Source organism: Thunnus maccoyii, chromosome 11, assembly GCF_910596095.1.
Source record: "Thunnus maccoyii chromosome 11, fThuMac1.1, whole genome shotgun sequence".
NCBI classification, from domain to species: domain Eukaryota; kingdom Metazoa; phylum Chordata; class Actinopteri; order Scombriformes; family Scombridae; genus Thunnus; species Thunnus maccoyii.
Window position 1 is genome coordinate 17929956 of NC_056543.1, and position 19420 is coordinate 17949375.

The 19420-nt window shown below is 39.3% G+C and overlaps 1 protein-coding gene and 1 long non-coding RNA gene across 3 annotated transcripts; both read left to right on the forward strand.

The window, feature by feature from the left end:
* The first annotated feature begins 524 nt into the window (after window positions 1-524).
* LOC121907585 (glutamate decarboxylase 1-like) lies at window positions 525-11920 on the forward strand. 2 transcript variants are annotated; one of them, XM_042427233.1, is made up of 16 exons: window positions 525-604; window positions 2380-2442; window positions 3600-3755; window positions 4212-4454; window positions 4628-4718; window positions 7478-7590; window positions 7755-7870; window positions 8006-8085; window positions 8170-8224; window positions 8644-8760; window positions 8854-8918; window positions 9456-9534; window positions 9657-9806; window positions 9914-10021; window positions 10369-10458; window positions 10634-11920. In XM_042427233.1, exons 1-16 carry the CDS (start codon window positions 529-531, stop codon window positions 10805-10807), a joined length of 1776 nt encoding a protein of 591 aa, XP_042283167.1. In that variant the 5' UTR covers window positions 525-528; the 3' UTR covers window positions 10808-11920. The 2 variants fall into 2 exon arrangements, with proteins under 2 accessions (XP_042283167.1, XP_042283168.1); XM_042427234.1 differs by having other exon boundaries at window positions 529-598.
* A 6173-nt stretch (window positions 11921-18093) lies between these two features.
* On the forward strand, window positions 18094-18495 carry LOC121907483. Its single transcript, XR_006098885.1, has 2 exons — window positions 18094-18207; window positions 18303-18495. It is a non-coding gene; the product is annotated as an uncharacterized LOC121907483 (long non-coding RNA).
* The last annotated feature ends 925 nt before the right edge of the window (window positions 18496-19420 follow it).

Genomic DNA, 19420 nt, shown 5'->3' on the forward strand with positions numbered 1-19420 from the left:
CCTCCTTATCTAAGAACAATTAACTGTGCTGTTTATTATGACGATGAGGACAAACATGAAGCTCTCTGGCAGCTGTGAACCATTATCCGTCCTGAGCAGGATCAAGATATGAAGCTGAAATAATCTGCTCCTGTCACCGGCTATTAAACGGTTAAATTAGGTGCACTGATGCAACTTGTCATCCAATATCTGTTCATTTAGCCCAGTTATTTATTTACTAGATCTTGCGCCGACTAATTGAATCTCAACTTGTAAGACGGTCCGTGTCCTTGTCGTCTACAGGTCTGTGTCGCCAAGTTAAGCACCTCTTTTAGTGTTAAAGAGCAAGAGGCACATATTTCAAAACACACATGCTGTACATACATTCCTATGGATTCTGTCTCTTTCCCTGCCAGTGAGCCGCACTTGTCATCTTGGATATAGTAGAAAGAGAGATTTTGTTGTGGGGGAATAAAGAGAGAGAGAGAGGAAAGAAAAGTGACCAGGCTTTTTTTGAGGTGAGGACTTTGGCTCAGGGTCTCTGGAGTGATGGCGGCGTCTGCACCCTCCTCCTCTGGCAGCGAACCGGATCCCAACTCGACAAATTTACGACCACCGGGCTCAAGTAGGTCCATCACAGATAAAATGCTATTTCACGTGTGCTATTTACTTTGTGGGCATCGCCATTAATCATTTCCATCGAGGAGGGGAGGGGAGGGAAGGGGAGGGGGGAGGTTGGAAGGGGAGGGATGGATGAGGAGGGGTGGGGTGGGGGGGAGAGAAAAAAAAATCCGCTGCCATTTGAGAAGGCTTCCTTCGCCACAAATCACCGCTGCATTTCATTCACCACACGGACCTCCCGGCATCTGCGTGACAGCTGAATGCTGCTGTCAGAAAATGATGTCCTCTAACATCACACTGAAGGCAATCAGCCTGCAAGACAAGCCCGAGGCTGCAGCACCGGAGAGTGTTTGCAAAAAGGCAAAACATTTTGCCAAAACAAGACTATTAATTACTCAAATGAACATTATTATTATTATTATTATTATTATTATTATTATTATTATTATTATTATTATTATTATTATTATTGTTGTTGTTGTTGGTAGTGGTGGTGGTGGTGTGTTAATGCATTCATGTTTATATTTATTTATTTTTCTTCTTGGTTTGGCTAAATGTGTTCTGGTAGAATAAAGTGGCTGCATGGACAAATGAAAATTGCCCCTGAAGTGGTTGTTAATTCAGCCATATTAAATTGCCCCTAATGGCACACTTCAGCATTGTAGCTACCACAGTCCTTTCATTGTTAAAAATCAGCCTGATTTTGAATGAACAGAGGTCTAAAAAAAAACAAAAAAAACAAACAGTGTTACAGGTGTAGATGTGTTCCTGACATAAGACATGCTTGTCAGTGTTTATGTTTTGCAAATAAAAAGCACTCATGCACTTATATTTCTATACAGTGCAGACATAACTCGTCCACTGAAATCAGAATATTTTTATTATTGTTGGAGTGGCTTTGTGTTGTGAATTAATGTGTGTCTAATGAAAAGCAGTGGTTATTATATCACGTTAGGCCGATGCAGAAATGCCTTGCACCTCTGCAAATGTGCAGTCAGCTCTGAATCCTGTTTGTCAGCTCATCTTCAGCCTTTTTCTTTTCTTTTCTGTTTTATTTTTCTCCTCTTTGTTGTCCATCTCATTTCCTCTGACTAGAAAAAAAAATCATTGTGAGGAGTTAATGTGCGCCCACTGAACTGAGCAGGGCAATGATTTATCTAATGATCCAGAGCAAGGGTTGGGATGTGGATTTGGGATTGCTCCCCCACTTCACATCGTCCTCCTCCTCCTCCTCCTCCTCCTCCTCCACGTCCACCTCCTCTTTCACCCCCTCCCCTAAATTGCTGCTTTTGAGGATTTCGTTTACACTTCCCATCCAAGGTGCCCCATCCCCTCTCTGGCTGGAAGCCCTTGATAACGCAGTAATTCTCTATCTGTCACTGGCCAGCCGGCTCATGTCTGGTGATGCTCGCATTTTAACCAGCATCTTTTCACTCAATTAGATCTTTAGGCTGGCATAGATCCAAGACGGCTAATTAATTTTAAGTCCTTGCCTATAGGTCATGAGCAGTGACAGTAGAAATAGACTAATCCAGATTCGGGGCCCGGGGAGTGCGGCTAAATGTTCAAATAATCCCAAGACACTCCCAGTGCTGGCTATTTTAGTTTCAGAACATCACTCGACCTCATACGTGTCTCCATTTATTTTCACATTCAATTGTTCAAGATAAAAAGGCACACTGAAATTGGATTTTTTAAATATTTTTTTAAAGGCTTCTGTAAGGCCCTCTAATTGTTTTTCTTTTGTTTGTTTTTTGTTTTTTTTTTAAATAATTTCAGGCTATGATGCATGGTGTGGAGTTGCTCATGGGTGTACGAGAAAATTGGGAATGAAGATATGTGGTAAGTTCTGCTTTTAATACAATTGAGGAAAAAGTCGAGTTGTCAGGGAAAGATGCTGTGTGGTTTTATGACTGCATGGCCTTACATCATTTTAGCCGCGGCTCAGTGTAAAACAACGCGGGATTTCTGGACGAATGAGATTTAAAAATCCAAACAAGGATTAACCATGTAGATTAACCTGTATTATTTAGTTAATTAAATTACCATCACGCCTGATCTTGGTAATTTGGGAGGGGAAAAAATGCAAGTGGCACCAACACTGCCAAAACTACCAATTTGGAGTTGGAGCTGATGAAATTAAAGAGGGAATAATGCAGGATGGATTTTCCCGATTCCCAACGTTAGGAGTCTATTTCAGTCTCCTGCTCCAAGGACAGACTGACATCTACCATAATAGTGGATGTCATGCACCGGCGCGCAGTACAATTTTCTGCTATTTTTGACCGACACGTCCGCTGGTTTCATTAAGGCCATGAAATTACGCAGAGCTATTAAATCTGCAAAGCAAAATCAAAGAAGATGCGAGGACAAAACTGATTTTTTTTTTTCTTGGATTAAAAACGTCTCAAAAGCAGCTTGTTGCGCAGCAGTCAGATGATCTTTCAGTGAGATTTACTTGTGGACAATATTCTCCTCCAACAGGCTTTACTGATAAATTCACATTTATCACCGCGGCCCGCTCAAATGCTCCTTTAGGGGGTGTAGTGTTATCGGTTACTTGCCCACTGAAGTGCACTCTTACTGAGGAGCTTTCATAAGAATTTACAGCCGCTACATGACAGCGATTTGTTTTTGCTTGGCTGGAGTTTGGTGCTGATGTCACCGGGGCTCAACCTCCCACACAACCCTCCGCCCATAAATAGGATTCCCCGCGCAGGATGGGACTATTTTCTAAAAAAAAAAAAAGAAAAAAGAAAAAAAAAAAAAGGTACAGTGTAGATCACCAGAGAGAGACAGAGAGAGAGAGAGAGAGAGAGAGAGAGAGAGAGAGAGAAAGAGAGAGAGAGAGACAAACAGAGAGAGAGACAGATAAAAGTCAGAAATGTGAGAGGAGAATAATAATTAGTGGGCCTGATAGAATAAAAAAGGTGCATATCTCAACATGTACAGGGAGTGTAATCACGCTGCGGACGCCTCTTCTTCCTGTGATCGTTTAGGATTTTTGCAGAAGAACAACAGTCTGGAGGAGAGGAGCAGGATTGTGAGTTCCTTCAAGGAGCGCACAGCCAAGAACCTGCTGACCTGCGATAACAGCGGCAGAGACGCGCGTTTCAGACGCACAGAGACCGACTTCTCCAATCTGTTCGCCAGAGGTAAACCTGAGATAAAGTTACATGTTTATCATTTGAAATTCAACGTGATGCATTTAACATAAACTACAAAGCTTTGAGGAATTATCGGAAATTTCAAACTGGATCCAAACATGCAAGAAATGCTATAAAAATAAATACAAGTAAATATTTTGTTGGTGAATCGTTTTGCTTTTGCCAGGAAATGTAATTGTTATACTTGAATATATTCTGGTCAAACTGCCTTTGTTGCATTTGGTGGTCATGACAGCTGAATGCTGCTGGAAGATATGTACAAAATAAATGATTAAAAGTAATTATCAACCTGCTGAGAAATCAAGATATCACAAGAAACTCAACAGTAAATAGTGAAAATGACAAACATACTAATTCTCTGCATGGAAGCAAGAGTTTCACACACACACACACACACACACACACACACACAAAGTGACCTAATGGATGGCTTTCATTTTGCAGATCTGTTGCCTGCCAAAAATGGAGAGGAGCAGACCATGCAGTTCCTGCTGGAGGTTGTGGAAATCCTCACCAACTACATCCGGAAGACCTTTGACCGATCCACCAAGGTCTTGGACTTCCACCACCCCCACCAGCTGCTGGAGGGCATGGAGGGTTTCAACCTGGAGCTCTCTGACCAGCCAGAGTCTCTGGAGCAGATCCTGGTGGACTGCAGGGACACCCTGAAATATGGAGTGAGGACAGGTGAGAACAAAGAGGGGCCGAAGGAGCAGCAGAGCTCGCTGCAATCAATAACTCTCATTAGCTTACATGCCAGTGTAATGATTACAGATAAGCCTCTTTTCTCTCTCCGATTCTCAAATGATGAATTGTTTTCTGGGGATTATGTTGCACTGTTGTCTCTTTATCAATCGCAGGTCACCCCAGGTTCTTCAACCAGCTGTCTACTGGATTAGACATCGTTGGGTTGGCAGGAGAGTGGCTCACCTCTACAGCCAACACTAACATGTGAGTGCTGTGATTACTGATTAGTTAGTCATGTAAATTATCTTTTCAGTCCATAAATGCAGATAATAATTGAGATAAAAGCATGCAGTTTTGAGATCATTAAGTTCATTTCATTCTACTCCTTTAATTTTTTTGTACTCATTGTTTTTAAGGAGAGGCTTTCATTCAGGGGAGTACTTGTCGTGACGTACAGTAATCACTGTCTTTGGTGTCCCTTTGGCTGAAAAATAGCATGTTCTTGTATTGTCAATCAAGCACGAAAATAAAAAGCACAAAATAAGTCATTTGTACGGTTCACTCCCCTGCAGTATTGTCAGTGTTGGCCTGCGTTCAGGCTGTGGTCACATAATTCAGCCCTGCAGGCAAACTAAATTGCATATTGATTCACATTCACAGTTTACATGGTGTCTTTGTTTCATGTAATGCTCGTTCCTGTGACATAACAATGCCAGGAGCAGGAAAAGAGCTTCTGCCCTCACACCATCTGTACACAATACCATCAGTGGGACTCAGCAACGACTGTAACTGACTGTTTGTACATCTCCATAATCTAATGTGATCCAATACAACAGCAACTGCAATAAATCAAGGTTTTTTTACGGAGTCGATTCAACTAATTTTCAAGGCTGTAGTTTCTTTATTTTGTCGAACAAAACATACATTACACAGCTCTTGTATTTAATTACATTTCATTGTACAAGTGGACCTAATAAACTGGTATCTCACTGTATGATGTGACTTACAGTGACTTAGTGGTCCAAGATGTGCACCATAAATCCAACATAGCAGGTTTGATTCCAGACAGGGGAGCTTGCATGTCATACATACTTCTATCCACACATGTTTCCTATAGTCTAAATTATCTAATGAAGGTGAAATGCTGAAAAAAAAAAAAAAAAAAAAAAGTTCAACAGTAACTGGGTTACATGTAGCTTCAAGGAACTTTTTGATAATTACAGGCTGTTCAGTTTGGGGGGTTTAATATAACATGTAGACAATTAAATAGCTTTGTATAGATGATAATACATGTTATAATGTTTCTGTTATGCCTATAAATATGTGCAAATGGATAGAAGACAGTTTTTAGTACAGTTTGTACCACTTTCTAATTAAGGTCCCTTTAAAAGGTAATGAGTTGTAACTAATGACTTTATTGATGGCTAGTAAATCATTTTAGATGCCTTATAGACTATTTATAATCCATTAATAAGAAATATGTTCTGGGTTCTCTGTCTGTGTAAAAATCCCTTTGACTGATTGGACCACATGACTATCTGGACCAAAATTTAATTTATTAACAAGTTATTAAGCATTTATTAATGGATTACCAACATTTATACTTGTATTATTACCAAATGGAAAAGATAAACACCTCAAAGCATTTTATTCACAACATGGCAACCCAAATCTGTTGTGATAAAATATGATTTTTAACTATTCATATTGTACTTACAACTTCTAACCTTACAGAACATAAATGGTGCCTTGATAGAAAATGGAACCAAAATTTATATTGTGATGTTTGCACTTCGATTTTCCTCTGCTTTTCTCTGATGAACCTCCTCCTGCACAATACTGTATGACCTTGTGAAGATCAAATTAGGATTTAGAGAGTGTAGTCGTAACAGAGGAGGAGACATGAGTTTCACATGACCTTAAACCTCTAATACAAATCTTAAACCTTCAGTGAAAGTCCTCATGTCTTTCCTGTTGGTTCTTGCTAATTCAGCCATCAGTCTACAGCCGATCATAAGAAGTGCTTTAGTTAGCTTAGTCTGTTGTTGGCGACAACACTGTGGAACCAGAGGGTGGAGGTTTCATACATACTTGTAATTTACCTTTATTAATTACCCCATCAACCCTAATTACCCCTGGCAGATATTGACTGACACTAATAGACTGACAATCACATCCAGGTCTTACATAATCAGAATGAGTGAGCGTTGTCTGCATGAATGAATGCGGTGAAATTAATGTGCGGCATCTGCGAAATGGCATCTGACTTGTTTATTTTTTCATATTACTGTATGTGCTGAAGACGCTGTGGGGCACAATGCGACATTCTCTAATGTTCCACTGATTCATTTACTTTCTTTGCATGAATAGACAGATACTTATGTAATTAGAAGAATATTGGTCGGGAGAAGATGGATGAGCCTGCCTGTGCTGTAATCCCAAATCCACTGCGCTCTTCTCTGAGGCAGAGAAGGTTTTTAATATGCTTTGGTGATACAGAAAAAAGTATGTAGTCTAAAGAAGATACAACATAAAAACATGCCTGAAATGAGAAATTCAAAGCAACTTTAACATCTTTGTTTTGAGTGTAATAGAAGATCATTCTTATTCTTGCAATGTTTACATAAAAGGTACATTATTTTAAACATGCTCATTGGACTAATTTTCTCTCACGGATGCAAAAACATGCTCCTGATGTTGTATTAATGGGTTAAAGACTGTCTGGTGTTTCCTGTCATTTCACTGCAGCAGAAGGATTTCTAAAACAGCAAGATGTTGTTGTTATTGAGGTGTGACCATGCACAGAAGGCTGTATTTGTTCCATTCTTATTGGGAAAGCAGCACACGCAGTTCCCTTTCTGTACAATTAGAGTGTACAAATGCATGTTGTTAAATGTCAATGTATTTCATATTGATCTCATCGGTCTCTGCTGCAGTCTTTAGGTGAAAGGGAATTTAACTTGAATGAAACCGCAGAGAGAAAGGAAAACATTTAACACACATCTGTTCTTGGTTTGTTCCAGGTTTACCTATGAGATCGCCCCCGTCTTCGTACTCATGGAGCAGCTGACACTGAAAAAGATGAGAGAGATCATTGGCTGGCCCAACGGAGAGGGTGATGGCATATTTTCTCCAGGTAAGAGCCCAACCAGTGATTGAACAGGAGTGGGAGGATGGTTGAATAGGATCTGAGCCCTTAAAACATGTCAGGCTCTGGTTATTATGTCATCAGATACATGTAGAAGTGCTGTTTCTTAGCTACGGTTTTCACTGCTGACAGAGCTCATCTGGTTTCTGCAGGAGGAGCAATCTCCAACATGTACAGTGTGATGATTGCCAGATACAAGTTCTTCCCTGAAGTCAAGACCAAAGGCATGGCAGCTGCACCCAGACTGGTCCTCTTCACCTCAGAGCATGTTAGTCTAACACTGCTTCTCTGGAGCTGATTATTGTAACCCTCTGCAACACCACAATTTGAGTGCTTTTATCACTAAGTGTGACATTTAAGACACATGCTGTATTGTACTGACAGTCAACATATGTTCTTCCAGAGTCACTATTCCATCAAGAAAGCCAGTGCAGCTCTGGGCTTTGGAACAGAGAACCTGATCCTGTTGAACACAGATGAGAGGTTTGCTTTATACTCCACCAACATGGAGACAGTCCAGCAGGAAATCAAATGACTCTGTGACTTACTATGTGATCTTGTTTTCAGAGGGAGAGTCATTCCTGCTGATTTGGAAGCCAAAGTAATAGAGGCCAAGCAAAAGGTGAGTGAATCAGACATCGTTCTCTCTAACTTTTGCTTCCATTGCGCAATGAGAAACAGTCATATGTGTGCTGTGGAGTTTAACTGTAGCTACAGAAACACTTACGTGTGCCAGAACAGCAAGGTTATATCAATAAGGTTAATGCTTCTGTCTACTTACATATGATGCTGTCCTGGTCTAAAGTACCTCTCCTGGAAGTAATTCTTCAAAGGCAAAGTGATGTGCAGACCAGAAGAGATGGGCAAGCAATTTTGCCCCAAACAATGGCTGCAGAAAGGAGGAGTGCCTTATTTGAGGAATATGTTTTAGCCCATCTCTTTGATGTCAACAATGATAGGGAGAAAAAAATATATAACTTGGATTCAGCCCATAATTGTAGCCGATGTCTTTTTTTTTTTCTTCATGCTTGTGGTGTGCAGGGGCACGTTCCAATGTTTGTGAATGCCACCGCTGGTACCACCGTCTACGGAGCCTTTGATCCAATCAATGAAATTGCAGACATCTGTGAAAAGTACAACATGTGGCTTCATGTGGACGTAAGGGATTATTGATTATCCTCAGTGCACAGTTAAGCCGTTATGGTCAACACTAGAGTCCTCACTGATACGGATCTATTGTATCCTGTGCAGGGTGCATGGGGAGGAGGTTTGCTGATGTCAAGGAAACACAGACACAAGCTGAATGGAATCGAAAGGTAAAAAAAAAAGGAAAGCAATAAACATACTGAAGACAGTGATTGTAGTATAGACAATTATTTTAGAGATGCACACCACAGATGTTACTCTTCAAGTTCAGTTAGCTCATCACAAAATAGTTCAATAATTTCTTCTTTCTGACTTTTTAAAGTCCGAAAAAATGACATCATCAAGGTTATTTTGGCATGGGCTTGGAGATTTGGCTTTAACACCTAGTCTATCAGTCCCCCATCCACATGGAAGTGCAATACTAAATCAATGGAGTGCCCCCTTTAAAATCTGAGATAAAGAAATTCATGATCTCAGCTCACATTACCACAGATATTTCAAATTGTACCTTTCAAAGACTCATATGCACAGATTTCTCAATAAAATTGAGAGAAGCTATGTATTCTTAGATTGCCACTTCTGTTTCTAGACGTGATACACACACACACACACACACACACACACACACACACACACACACACTCTCTCTCTCTCTCTCTCTTACACACACACTCACAGAGCTGTTTACTGTTTCAATATCTGTGCAGGGCCAACTCAGTCACCTGGAACCCTCATAAGATGATGGGAGTGCCGCTGCAGTGCTCTGCCATTCTGGTCAGAGAGTGGGTGAGAATGTTTTTCACTTTCCTGCTGCACACAATGCCCTTCCTGCACACATATGCGTACAAGCAGAAAAAAACACTTTTTGCACTTGGGTTTGGTAACCCTCCCCATTTCTCTCATTGCAGGGATTATTACAAGGCTGCAACTCCATGTGTGCCGGTTACCTCTTCCAGCCAGACAAGCAGTACGATGTCACATACGACACAGGAGACAAGGCCATTCAGTGTGGCCGACACGTAGATATCTTCAAGTTCTGGCTCATGTGGAAGGCAAAGGTGTGCACTTCTCTACAGCCATGTGTTACTCATTACATCTAGCAACTATAGCTAATCTGTGACGGCACAGTAACAACTTCTCTTTTTTTTTTCAATCTGCCTTAAAGGGAACAGTAGGATTTGAACAGCATATCGACAAGTGCCTGGATCTTTCAGCATACCTCTACAATAAAGTAAAAGACAGAGAGGGCTTTGCGATGGTGTTTGACGGGGAGGTGAGATCATTATTTCCACAGAGAGCAAATATCTTTCATATGAACACCCTAGTATTCACTGCAATGAGTTATCAATTCCTTATAAATCAGAATTCAATAAATACTCCCAATGATCAGCTGCAGCAACATAGGATAATTTAACTGTTCATATCAGAGCTTTTCTGCTTTACAAAACAGCTATTTTTCTTTAGTGATTAATGACTACAACATATTTAACATCTTAACTTGGCTTTGGGATAATTTGGATTATTTTGCTCTCCTGACATGTTGACAAGAAATGCTGAAATTACAAAAGGCAGTTTTTATTGGTGCTCATTACAAATGTTGTTCCCATTTTCTCTTATCAGCCGCAGCACACTAATGTGTGCTTCTGGTACTTTCCACCGAGCCTGCGCAGCTTGCCTGATGGTGAGGAGAGGCGGGAGAGGTTGCACAAGGTATTGACTCATCAATCTGCTTTTTAAGCTTAATTTCAAGCTCCCCTGCCTGTTTAAATGTATTCTTGTAGATTTAGGGATCCATACAGTAAAGTCTTGCTTGCATAAAGGTATGGAAGTAGACCAGAGTTTGCATGATATTGATGATAATGATAACGTGTGTTTTCCACAACAGGTGGCCCCAAAGATCAAGGCTATGATGATGGAGTCTGGGACTACAATGGTGGGTTACCAGCCACAAGGAGACAAGGTCAACTTCTTCCGCATGGTCATCTCCAACGCTGCTGCTACCAGGTCAGACATCGACTTCCTGATCGAGGAGATCGAGCGACTGGGGCGTGACTTGTAAGAGCTGCACCTGTATTGCAAAAACTTTTTTTTTTTTTTCAAACATTTGTCTTTTCCAGCTCTGGAAAGCCTTGAGCTTGGCTACATGCCCCTTTTTTGTCTCATAAAGAGATTTTTGCTTACAGGTCTCTTCTGGCAATGCACAACAAATAATTGGCCCCGTGTGTTTCTCTGTCTCTTCTGTCTTTAGCAGCGACGTCATATATTTAAAACCTTTGCACACCAGATTATCTGAGTAAAAAGGACTTAAGTCAGAACTTGAGAGAATTATATAAGCAGACTGGTATTCTTGCTAAACCATATGCTAAGTGGAAACAAACCTATATTATGGTAAACAGACTCTTGTCAGTGCGGTGAGTTTAACGCTGGTTCTTTTTCATGTAAATATGAAATTGCAAGAATATCCGAGTACTTCATGATTCTTTCTACAGCAGCTATTAAAACGTCATTATACTGTTGTACTATATGCAGATCAGTATGAAAAACAGAACGAGATCAAAATATTTTTTCACAAGTAACAGAGCACAACGTACAGTAGGGAACCTTATAACATTGACATAAACAGTATTAATGTAATATATATGATGTAATGACTGTTGGTGCTCCATGTTGTCTACGTAATTATCAAGCCAGACGCACCACCACATTGTACCCTAGCTGTTATTTCCCTTTGATATCACATAGGTGGGAATATATAACACAGTCATTGTAACAAGTACTGTACTTGATTGCTGTGTTTTTAGAGATTTTTGTGTAGATTGTGTATAGTATTGTTACATTGCCTTTGTGCCAAATGTGTCCTAGTTTTACAGTGAGAAAACCCTATATGTAAAGCAATCATACAGTACAGTATGTAATAGATTAACCACTTTATTTATATTAAGAGATTATAATTGTGAATAGGTTATCTGCTATTCTGATCCATTTGTAATGTATCCTCCTTCATACTTGGAAACTCTGCTGTATTATATCACAATGTTTTGAATAACATTGAAGTCTTTTAGTGTATTTGTGAACCAAAGAAGGGTTGGGTTACATTTATGAACATGTACATGGCCCTTATTCTCCCTTATGGATGGATTCAGATATTTATGTATAAGAATAATTAACTTAACCGCCCCTTAACGTTAGTGCAATCTATGTTGTGTATCTGTGCAACGTCATTGTGATTCACTGACTGAATGTTGTCAAGAGGCTGGCAGTGCGGCTGCTACTGCCAGTGCTTTGTTAACGATAAAAAGCACAATGCTAAACCATGATCATGGGGCGGCTTTTATTCTAGGGACATATGATTGTCTGTATTATTACGTGTTAAGTGGAGTAAAACTATAATATGCAATTTTTTTTGGTTTGTCTTAACATGCTCACTAAAGGCACACTTATGTTGAAAAAAAGAGTTTTGCTTGAACAATGAAATGCACACTGTTTGCTACTGTAATAAGGTTTACTGAACAATTGTACATTCCTGAATTAGTGGGATGAAATGTCCCAAATGTCAAGTTTCATGTAGGCACTTTAACCCATCATTTGCAGAGTATTACTGTTGTATCCACAGCACAAATAAAGACATATAAGCTGTAGAACATCTGTGGGAACAAGTTTTTGCAGTTTGTCAAACCTTTGAACTTTACAAATAAATATATATGGTGAACAACGTTGATGTGAGAGCATCTTGGAGAAGACTTAGTTGACATATGCTTTATTTCTTCAGACCCCACTGTTTTATGTTTGAAAATAATATTAATTTCAAAATCATTATTTTCCTTAAAATATTTTTACATTTTTTCTGATCTTATTCAAACCTAATATGTAGAGCAGCACTGAATTACACCAAATAACAACACTGTCGTTACAGCAAATAAGGAAATTTTACCCGTTATATGGGCTATGCATGAACACATATGCCTTTTTTTTATCCAACATTTCATTTAAAATCAAAGAAGTGTATGTTATCCTGCACAGGGTTGTTACTTTACACTCACAATAACAGAAATGCAAATGGATTACTCTACTATGTAAAAAAGTACTGTCAACACCAATCACATATATATTAAAAAAAAAAGAAAATCCATTGTATTAAAGGAAACAATTTCGCAATTTTCTTGTCTAAAACAATATTCAGGTGCCAACATGAACATTGAAACAGGTTTTGCTTGCTGTAATCATGTCTCTTGTTTAGTAGACATCAAGAGATACCTTTCTAATGTGCTTTCAATTTAAGTGATGGGGACAAAATCCACAGTCCTCCATCTGCACACAAATGTATTTAAAAGTTTATCTGAAGCTAATATGAGGCATTAACTAATGCTGTCCATAGTAGTCAAATCAAGCAATATCTTTCAAAGTTACAGCCTTTTTTGTCATTATCCTTTCACCTCAGCTAAACAGGAAAACACAAACAGGGAGTTTTGTATTGAAAAGACTGTAACTTTGGAAGACATCCACTTGATTTGCCCAACTCAAACTGCTGAAGCCTCATATACAGTATACATTTAATACATTTTTGCACAAAATTAGGACTGTTGACTTTGCCTCCTATTACTTACATTGCAAGTGCATTTGGAAGGGATGTTTTAATGGTCATTAATAGCAGGAGGAATGATCACAGCGAGCAAAACGTCTCTCAAAGTTCATATTGGCACTTAACTATTGTTTTCAAACAGACTTGAAAAATTGTGAACCTATACTTTAAACCATGTTTTACAGCTGCAGTCTCTGAGACCACAAACAGATGTGAAATGTTTTTAGGTAGCAGATTTCTGAAGTATGTTACAAGTTCTAAATAATGTTTATGAACAATTCACATAAAATTGGGAAAAATCACAAAGTATCAAGCTAATAAAACAATGTTTAGTATGTTTTTTTGAATAGGTAAAGTGGTCCCAAACTAAATTTTAGGATTACAAAACACATTTGCTGTTCATCATTCGTCATTTCCAAAGAGAGGTTGAGTGTATGAGGGTGGTGAGCTCCAACCTTTAGACAAATATATGCCAATTAAATTCAACATATGGGGAAAAATTCACAATTTGGTAAAAATGTCAATCTTGGCCTGAGATTGTATGTATAAAATCCTGCAGTAAGAGAGTTTTTTTTCCTTTTCTTTTTTTCTCTTTCATTTTTGCGATCCACCTGGTTGTCACCAACCATTGATCAGATTAATCACCCTGGAGGGACTTGCACTGATTATCTCACATCTGAGATTTCATGAGCTCCCACCCCCTGCCAATTACATCCCTCCTTTCATTACTCACACTTTTAAGATATTTATCATAAAATGCATTAGACTGTGCTCTCTTAACTTTTTTCCCCTAGGGAGCTTATTTCAAGGCTCTGCCTGGCAGCATTTTATTTCAGCACAGCAGTAGAGGGACCGGCTGTTTCAGTAGCTCCTCTCCCATCCTCTAGCAGATGCTGCTTCTTTGTTTCATGGTTGAGTGCAGCGATCATTACAGGCCCGGTGTCACTGGCTGCTTTGTAAAGTTACTGGGAACAGAGGATTAAAGGAATAAACGCTAATAATGGGGCAATAGAAATTGCAACCCTTGACTTTTTGCCACATCTAAAGGGAGACTGTTTTTTTGTTTGTTCTTATAAGGAAAGCCATATTATTGAAGGTTAAACTTGCCAAAATGTAATGACATGGCTAATTTGGAAGCATGTGTTGGAGAATCTAGGAATGATTAAATGCAAATGAAACCAGATCGGGCCTTCAGCTGCTATAGTTTGTCACAGTCCAGTAAAGACATGAATAAATGACCACCCAAAATAAGTAACATAATCACCGGACCAATGATTTGATGCAAATATCAGTATATTCAGTGTGTTAACTCTATATAATGTATGGAAAGGTTTAAAATTTAACCCTGATGCCTGACTATAAAATTGATATTTAATAGTATTTCAAGTGGTTCATCACTTTAATCAACAATCAGTAAGCTTATCTCCATCAAATCTAATTACAAGCATAATTAAACTTTGATCAAGAGGAGATCAGGCCAGTAAAATAACAAGGAGCGGCTCTGTTTTTGCAGTAGCTTCTGTCTCTGGAGGGTGGGCTGGCTGACTCTGGACACCAGACTGTGAAATACTTAATGTCTGCCTCTGCACTAGTCTGTTCACCCTCCATTTCACACCTGGCACACATGCACACACACAAAAGATTTAACAGTCATTACTGCAAATGAAAGATCATCAGATTTATCGGCTTCATTGCATTGCCTTTTCCTCTTGGGTTCATTTTGTTCCCACATTTATTTATTTATTTATTTTTTTGTTTGTGAATTTTGTGAAACAATAGGTCGCTCACCCGTCTCTCCCCTCTCAGCTGTGTTACTCTTCTCTCTTATATATCTATGAATCTTGTCAGTGCTTTCCTGATGTGCCAAATATATCTCCCGCCCCTGGGAATCACTGCCACATTAGCTTCCTGATAGATACTGACATTCCCATTGTGTAAGGCAAGTCTAATGAAATGATGATGATGATATTGACTGCGGGCTGCTTGCCAGCCAGCCCTTCCCCCTCTTCTCCATACACCATTCATACACACACGCTACTTTGTCCACTATTTAGCCTAAAACAATTGCTTTTTATAACCTTTTCATTCTTACTTTACAATCCACAGTTCAACATGGGCTGCATTTTTGCTCTTGAACTTCAATTGAAAGGTCAATAATTACATGTTCTTGTGCTATAAAAGGTGTTTTTTTTACTACCGCAATCTGTGTATTATGTTCTCAACTTCAAGCCAAACAGAGAGCGTGCTTGACATTAAAAACCAGTGATATCCGAATCAATTGTAACACCTTAAGGCCTCTGACTCCTAAAGTAATTATAATGGGTTACACTTATCTAAATAGCCTCCTCTTATTGACTGTGTCCACGACTTGATTAATCTTGGCAGAAAGTACATTTTAAGCAGGAGATTAATAGTCCAGGGACTGTAACTTGCCTGTCTCCATGGCTGGGGAGTGTAAACCTAATGTGGCGCTTGTTAAAGTTGAAAGGCTGCTAGTAAATGTCTCCGTCGGATATTTTCTAAAGGAATAAGCATGAAGCCCAGGAGCAATTACGCTGCAGCTAACCAAGTCTCTGTGTGGCGATTGCTATCATGCATGCTAAATGAATAAAACAGCCTCACAGCACATGACTGTAATCTAGTGCTCTGCTGTTGTCTGCATCAGTATGCGGATGATAAACACTCAGCCATTTTTTTCTGTCCTGAATGGGAATGATGGTGTAGGGCAGGACAACAAACATGTGTCTGATGATGCTGAAATTAAAATGATAAACAACAACCATAATGACGTGATAACTACTTGTACTGGTGTTTGGCTCTGCTGCACTGTCTTCTAATTCACTTAGCATTTTATCTCTTCCTCCCAGTACAACAGAGTGCATTATGTCAGCACAGACCATGTATTTAATAGACAACCCTTTCATCCTGCAAACAATGACCCCTCACAGACGCACCACATTAAGCAACTAACCCTGACAGGAGCAGCTCATGATGTTTGTGGCTGTGGCATTGCTTACTGTGTAGAAATGCAGCATGTGTGAGGGGGGGGGGGGGGGCACGGTAAGCACGTGGAGCTAGATGTTTATCAAATCATGGACATTTTAATATCTGGCCACTTCTTTGTTAATGTCTTCCTTGCCCCCTTCCTTCCTTGCCAAGGTGTCTGTGCAATAAACGCCTGAACAAAGTATAGTGCATTTTTTTTCAGCTTTAGTTGTAAATTCCTTGCAGAGCTGAGGAAGTATAAATCTAAGAGAGTGCTATCCAGGGCAGTGATCGCAGAGTTTTAAGGCGTCAGCAAGCTTCTGCTGAAATACAGAGTTTATTTATCTGCTCCTTGAAGAGCAAGTGTCACCATGTGAAGTACAATTCTCACTGGTGGTAAATAATGGATGTGATGATCTTTTACACTAAGGAACAGTGAATGATTTAAGTCTTAAATAAGTATGGTGTTGATATACAAAAGGTAATGTTAACTCAAGCAGTAGACACTCCCTCACTCATTGTATAATTAGTATGACATAATATCAACAGAAAAGATCCAAATGATCTTAAATAATAAAAAACATTATGTCAATTATTGATTGCCTTTATTACTAAGAAAAAAATCCAAATACCATAAATACCATGTTACTCTGTGTTGAGATGACGAGCCCCTTAGAGAATTTTCAGTACAAACATACACCAAGGAATTTAGGAATATATAATATTTCAGGCCAAAATTTGACATCAGAAAAGCTTCATAAAAACAAAACATTCTCAATTGTGCAATGGTTTACTGACAGTATATTAAAGAAGTAAAGTTTCAGAGTCTTTCAGGAATGAAGGACAGAAATTGAACTTAAATATTAAACGATGACATGAAAAGAGTTTAACTTCCTCTAATTACTTATGAAAGTGATACTCAAAAGACCATGGACCTCCATTTGATAAGATTTTTGCATTTAGATGTGTTATTACAGAAAATGTATGAAACCCATGAACAAAATAGTCATACATTCTGTCATTGTGTTAATTATGGATGGAATTATAGTGAAAATAAATTGTTCCCCTTTTTGCTGAGGACCTCCTAGAACCCCCTCAAGGACCCCTTGGGGTTCCCGGACCCCACCTTGAGAACCACTGTCTTATGAAACCACACTTAAATTTCTTCGTCTAATATTATGGAAACACAGTATTAGTAAACTGAGGTGCACCTGGTCCTGTAAAATGTAAGCAAAATTATTCCATTGTTGAGGATCTATGGAGGGATTTGAGAAGAATCTTTTGGTTTTCCTCAAAGGGTAAATCTGTCTGAATGTGGAGAAAAGGTGACAGATTCTCATAAAACAACATTCCTGGCACTGAGCTTCTTACAACAGGTTATACATATAGTCTGAATGGCAGCTCTGCTGTAAAAATACTAATGTGTTGCATCAGTGTTTCAGAGATGTTGATGATATTATGTGGTGAATGTTGATGCTGTAGCTGTGATGAAATGACCAATCACCTTGTTTAGTGTCTGTCTATTCCCGAAGCATGTTATTCATGTTGTGAATTATGTTTTCATGTTTTTTTAGACTGATTCATTTGCAGCATCAAATAGTCTTGCAGTTAGTATTGTTATATCTGCCCTTGGGACTCATCCACAATGCCCTTTATCTCTATTTCAGTGTCTCCCTTGCCTGCTGCTGCTCTCTTTGTGTGTCTCTCTCTCTCTCTGTCTGCCTCTCTTTCTCTCTCTCTTTCTCTCTCTCTCTGTTTGGGTGATTGTGTGAGTAGAGACAGGTGTGCTGGAGTCAGGGCAGATCCACACCAGCTGCACCTCATCTCTGCAATCAAGCCTTTACAAAGACTCAGCTCTACCATGTCCACACTGACAGATTGTAGCTTCTGCACTAGTCAGTCAATGCCTTGAGCTATTTTTCATGCATTAGTAGTTTTTTTTGTTGTTGCCTGTTTTTTCTGTGGCCTAACTCTGTCTCCTGTTTGTCAGCGGTGCTGTCTGCTCTGGTTCCAGACGCTGTCTCCAGCCCCTCGTCTTGTCTCGTCAGCCCTGCTTTCCTGCCCTGGACTCCCGCTCTTCCCAGTTTCCAGCCCAAGCCCCAGCCCCAGTTACCAGTCCAAGCTTCCCCAGGCCTGCATTCCAGTCCCCTAACCTTCAAAATAAATACCTTGTTGCTATTATATCCCTGTTTCCTTGCCTTGAGTGTCCGCACTTGCGTTCACCTGCTCCGTCCCACGTAACAAATATTCATACTATTTTGTGTCCTTTCTGGAAATATGTCATTTCGGTGATGATCAGAAATGTTTTAAGCTGACATTTTTTTTGAAACTGACAATCAAATTAATTTCATTTTTTTTTGTTTGCACATTTGAAGCAGGAGACAGTGTGTAGTAATGTTTGCGATTTAATTATTCTGTAATTATATGAATTGTTTCTTGACCACAATGTCAAGAATAAAATCCTCCTGTTGGAATATATTGTACCAATGCTTAATCTCCTCTCTTGGATGAGAGTGCAGTTTAAGCTTCATCCAACACAGCAGAGAGACAAAATCAAGGAGAGCTCTAGCGGACACTGACAGGATAACTGATGATTGATGAGGAGAATCACAATCCTGAGCAAGTTTATTTCAAATTATTTGATAAGACCTGCTGCACTACAGAGATATTCAATTACATATACATTAATCTACTCTTTGGGCCCATGTCCTTTTTATATCATTGATATGATATCCCTTATTATCACTGTTTGATACAGAGACAATTGTATTCACTCGTTTCTGCTCTGATGTGATTATACGATCAAATCAAAAGCCACTGGGTCTGAATAAAAAAAAATAACAGGCTCATTATTCACCTTAAAAGAATACAGGGTATGATGTTTTTATTCTACACATATCTAATAAACACTCCTTCCACACAGAACCTAATTCCAGCAGCTGAACGACAACATACCAGGAAATAAAACTGCAAGGAAAAGGCAGATGTGCAATTTCAGACACATTACTGCTGTGACCTTGAGCACTGTTTTCTGCATGCGAATATGTGTATGCACGAGGGGAGAAGTGCCTTCAAGATGTTACTTAAGAAAAAGTATGTAGGAGTCCA

Bases quoted from the DNA above. Each gene is read 5' to 3' on its own strand.
- LOC121907585 (XM_042427233.1), top strand. From the start codon at position 529: ATGGCGGCGTCTGCACCCTCCTCCTCTGGCAGCGAACCGGATCCCAAC. The intron at 2,443-3,599 runs GTAAGTTCTGCT...GTGATCGTTTAG, and splicing joins ATTGGGAATGAAGATATGTG to GATTTTTGCAGAAGAACAAC. The intron at 8,086-8,169 runs GTTTGCTTTATA...TCTTGTTTTCAG, and splicing joins CTGTTGAACACAGATGAGAG to AGGGAGAGTCATTCCTGCTG.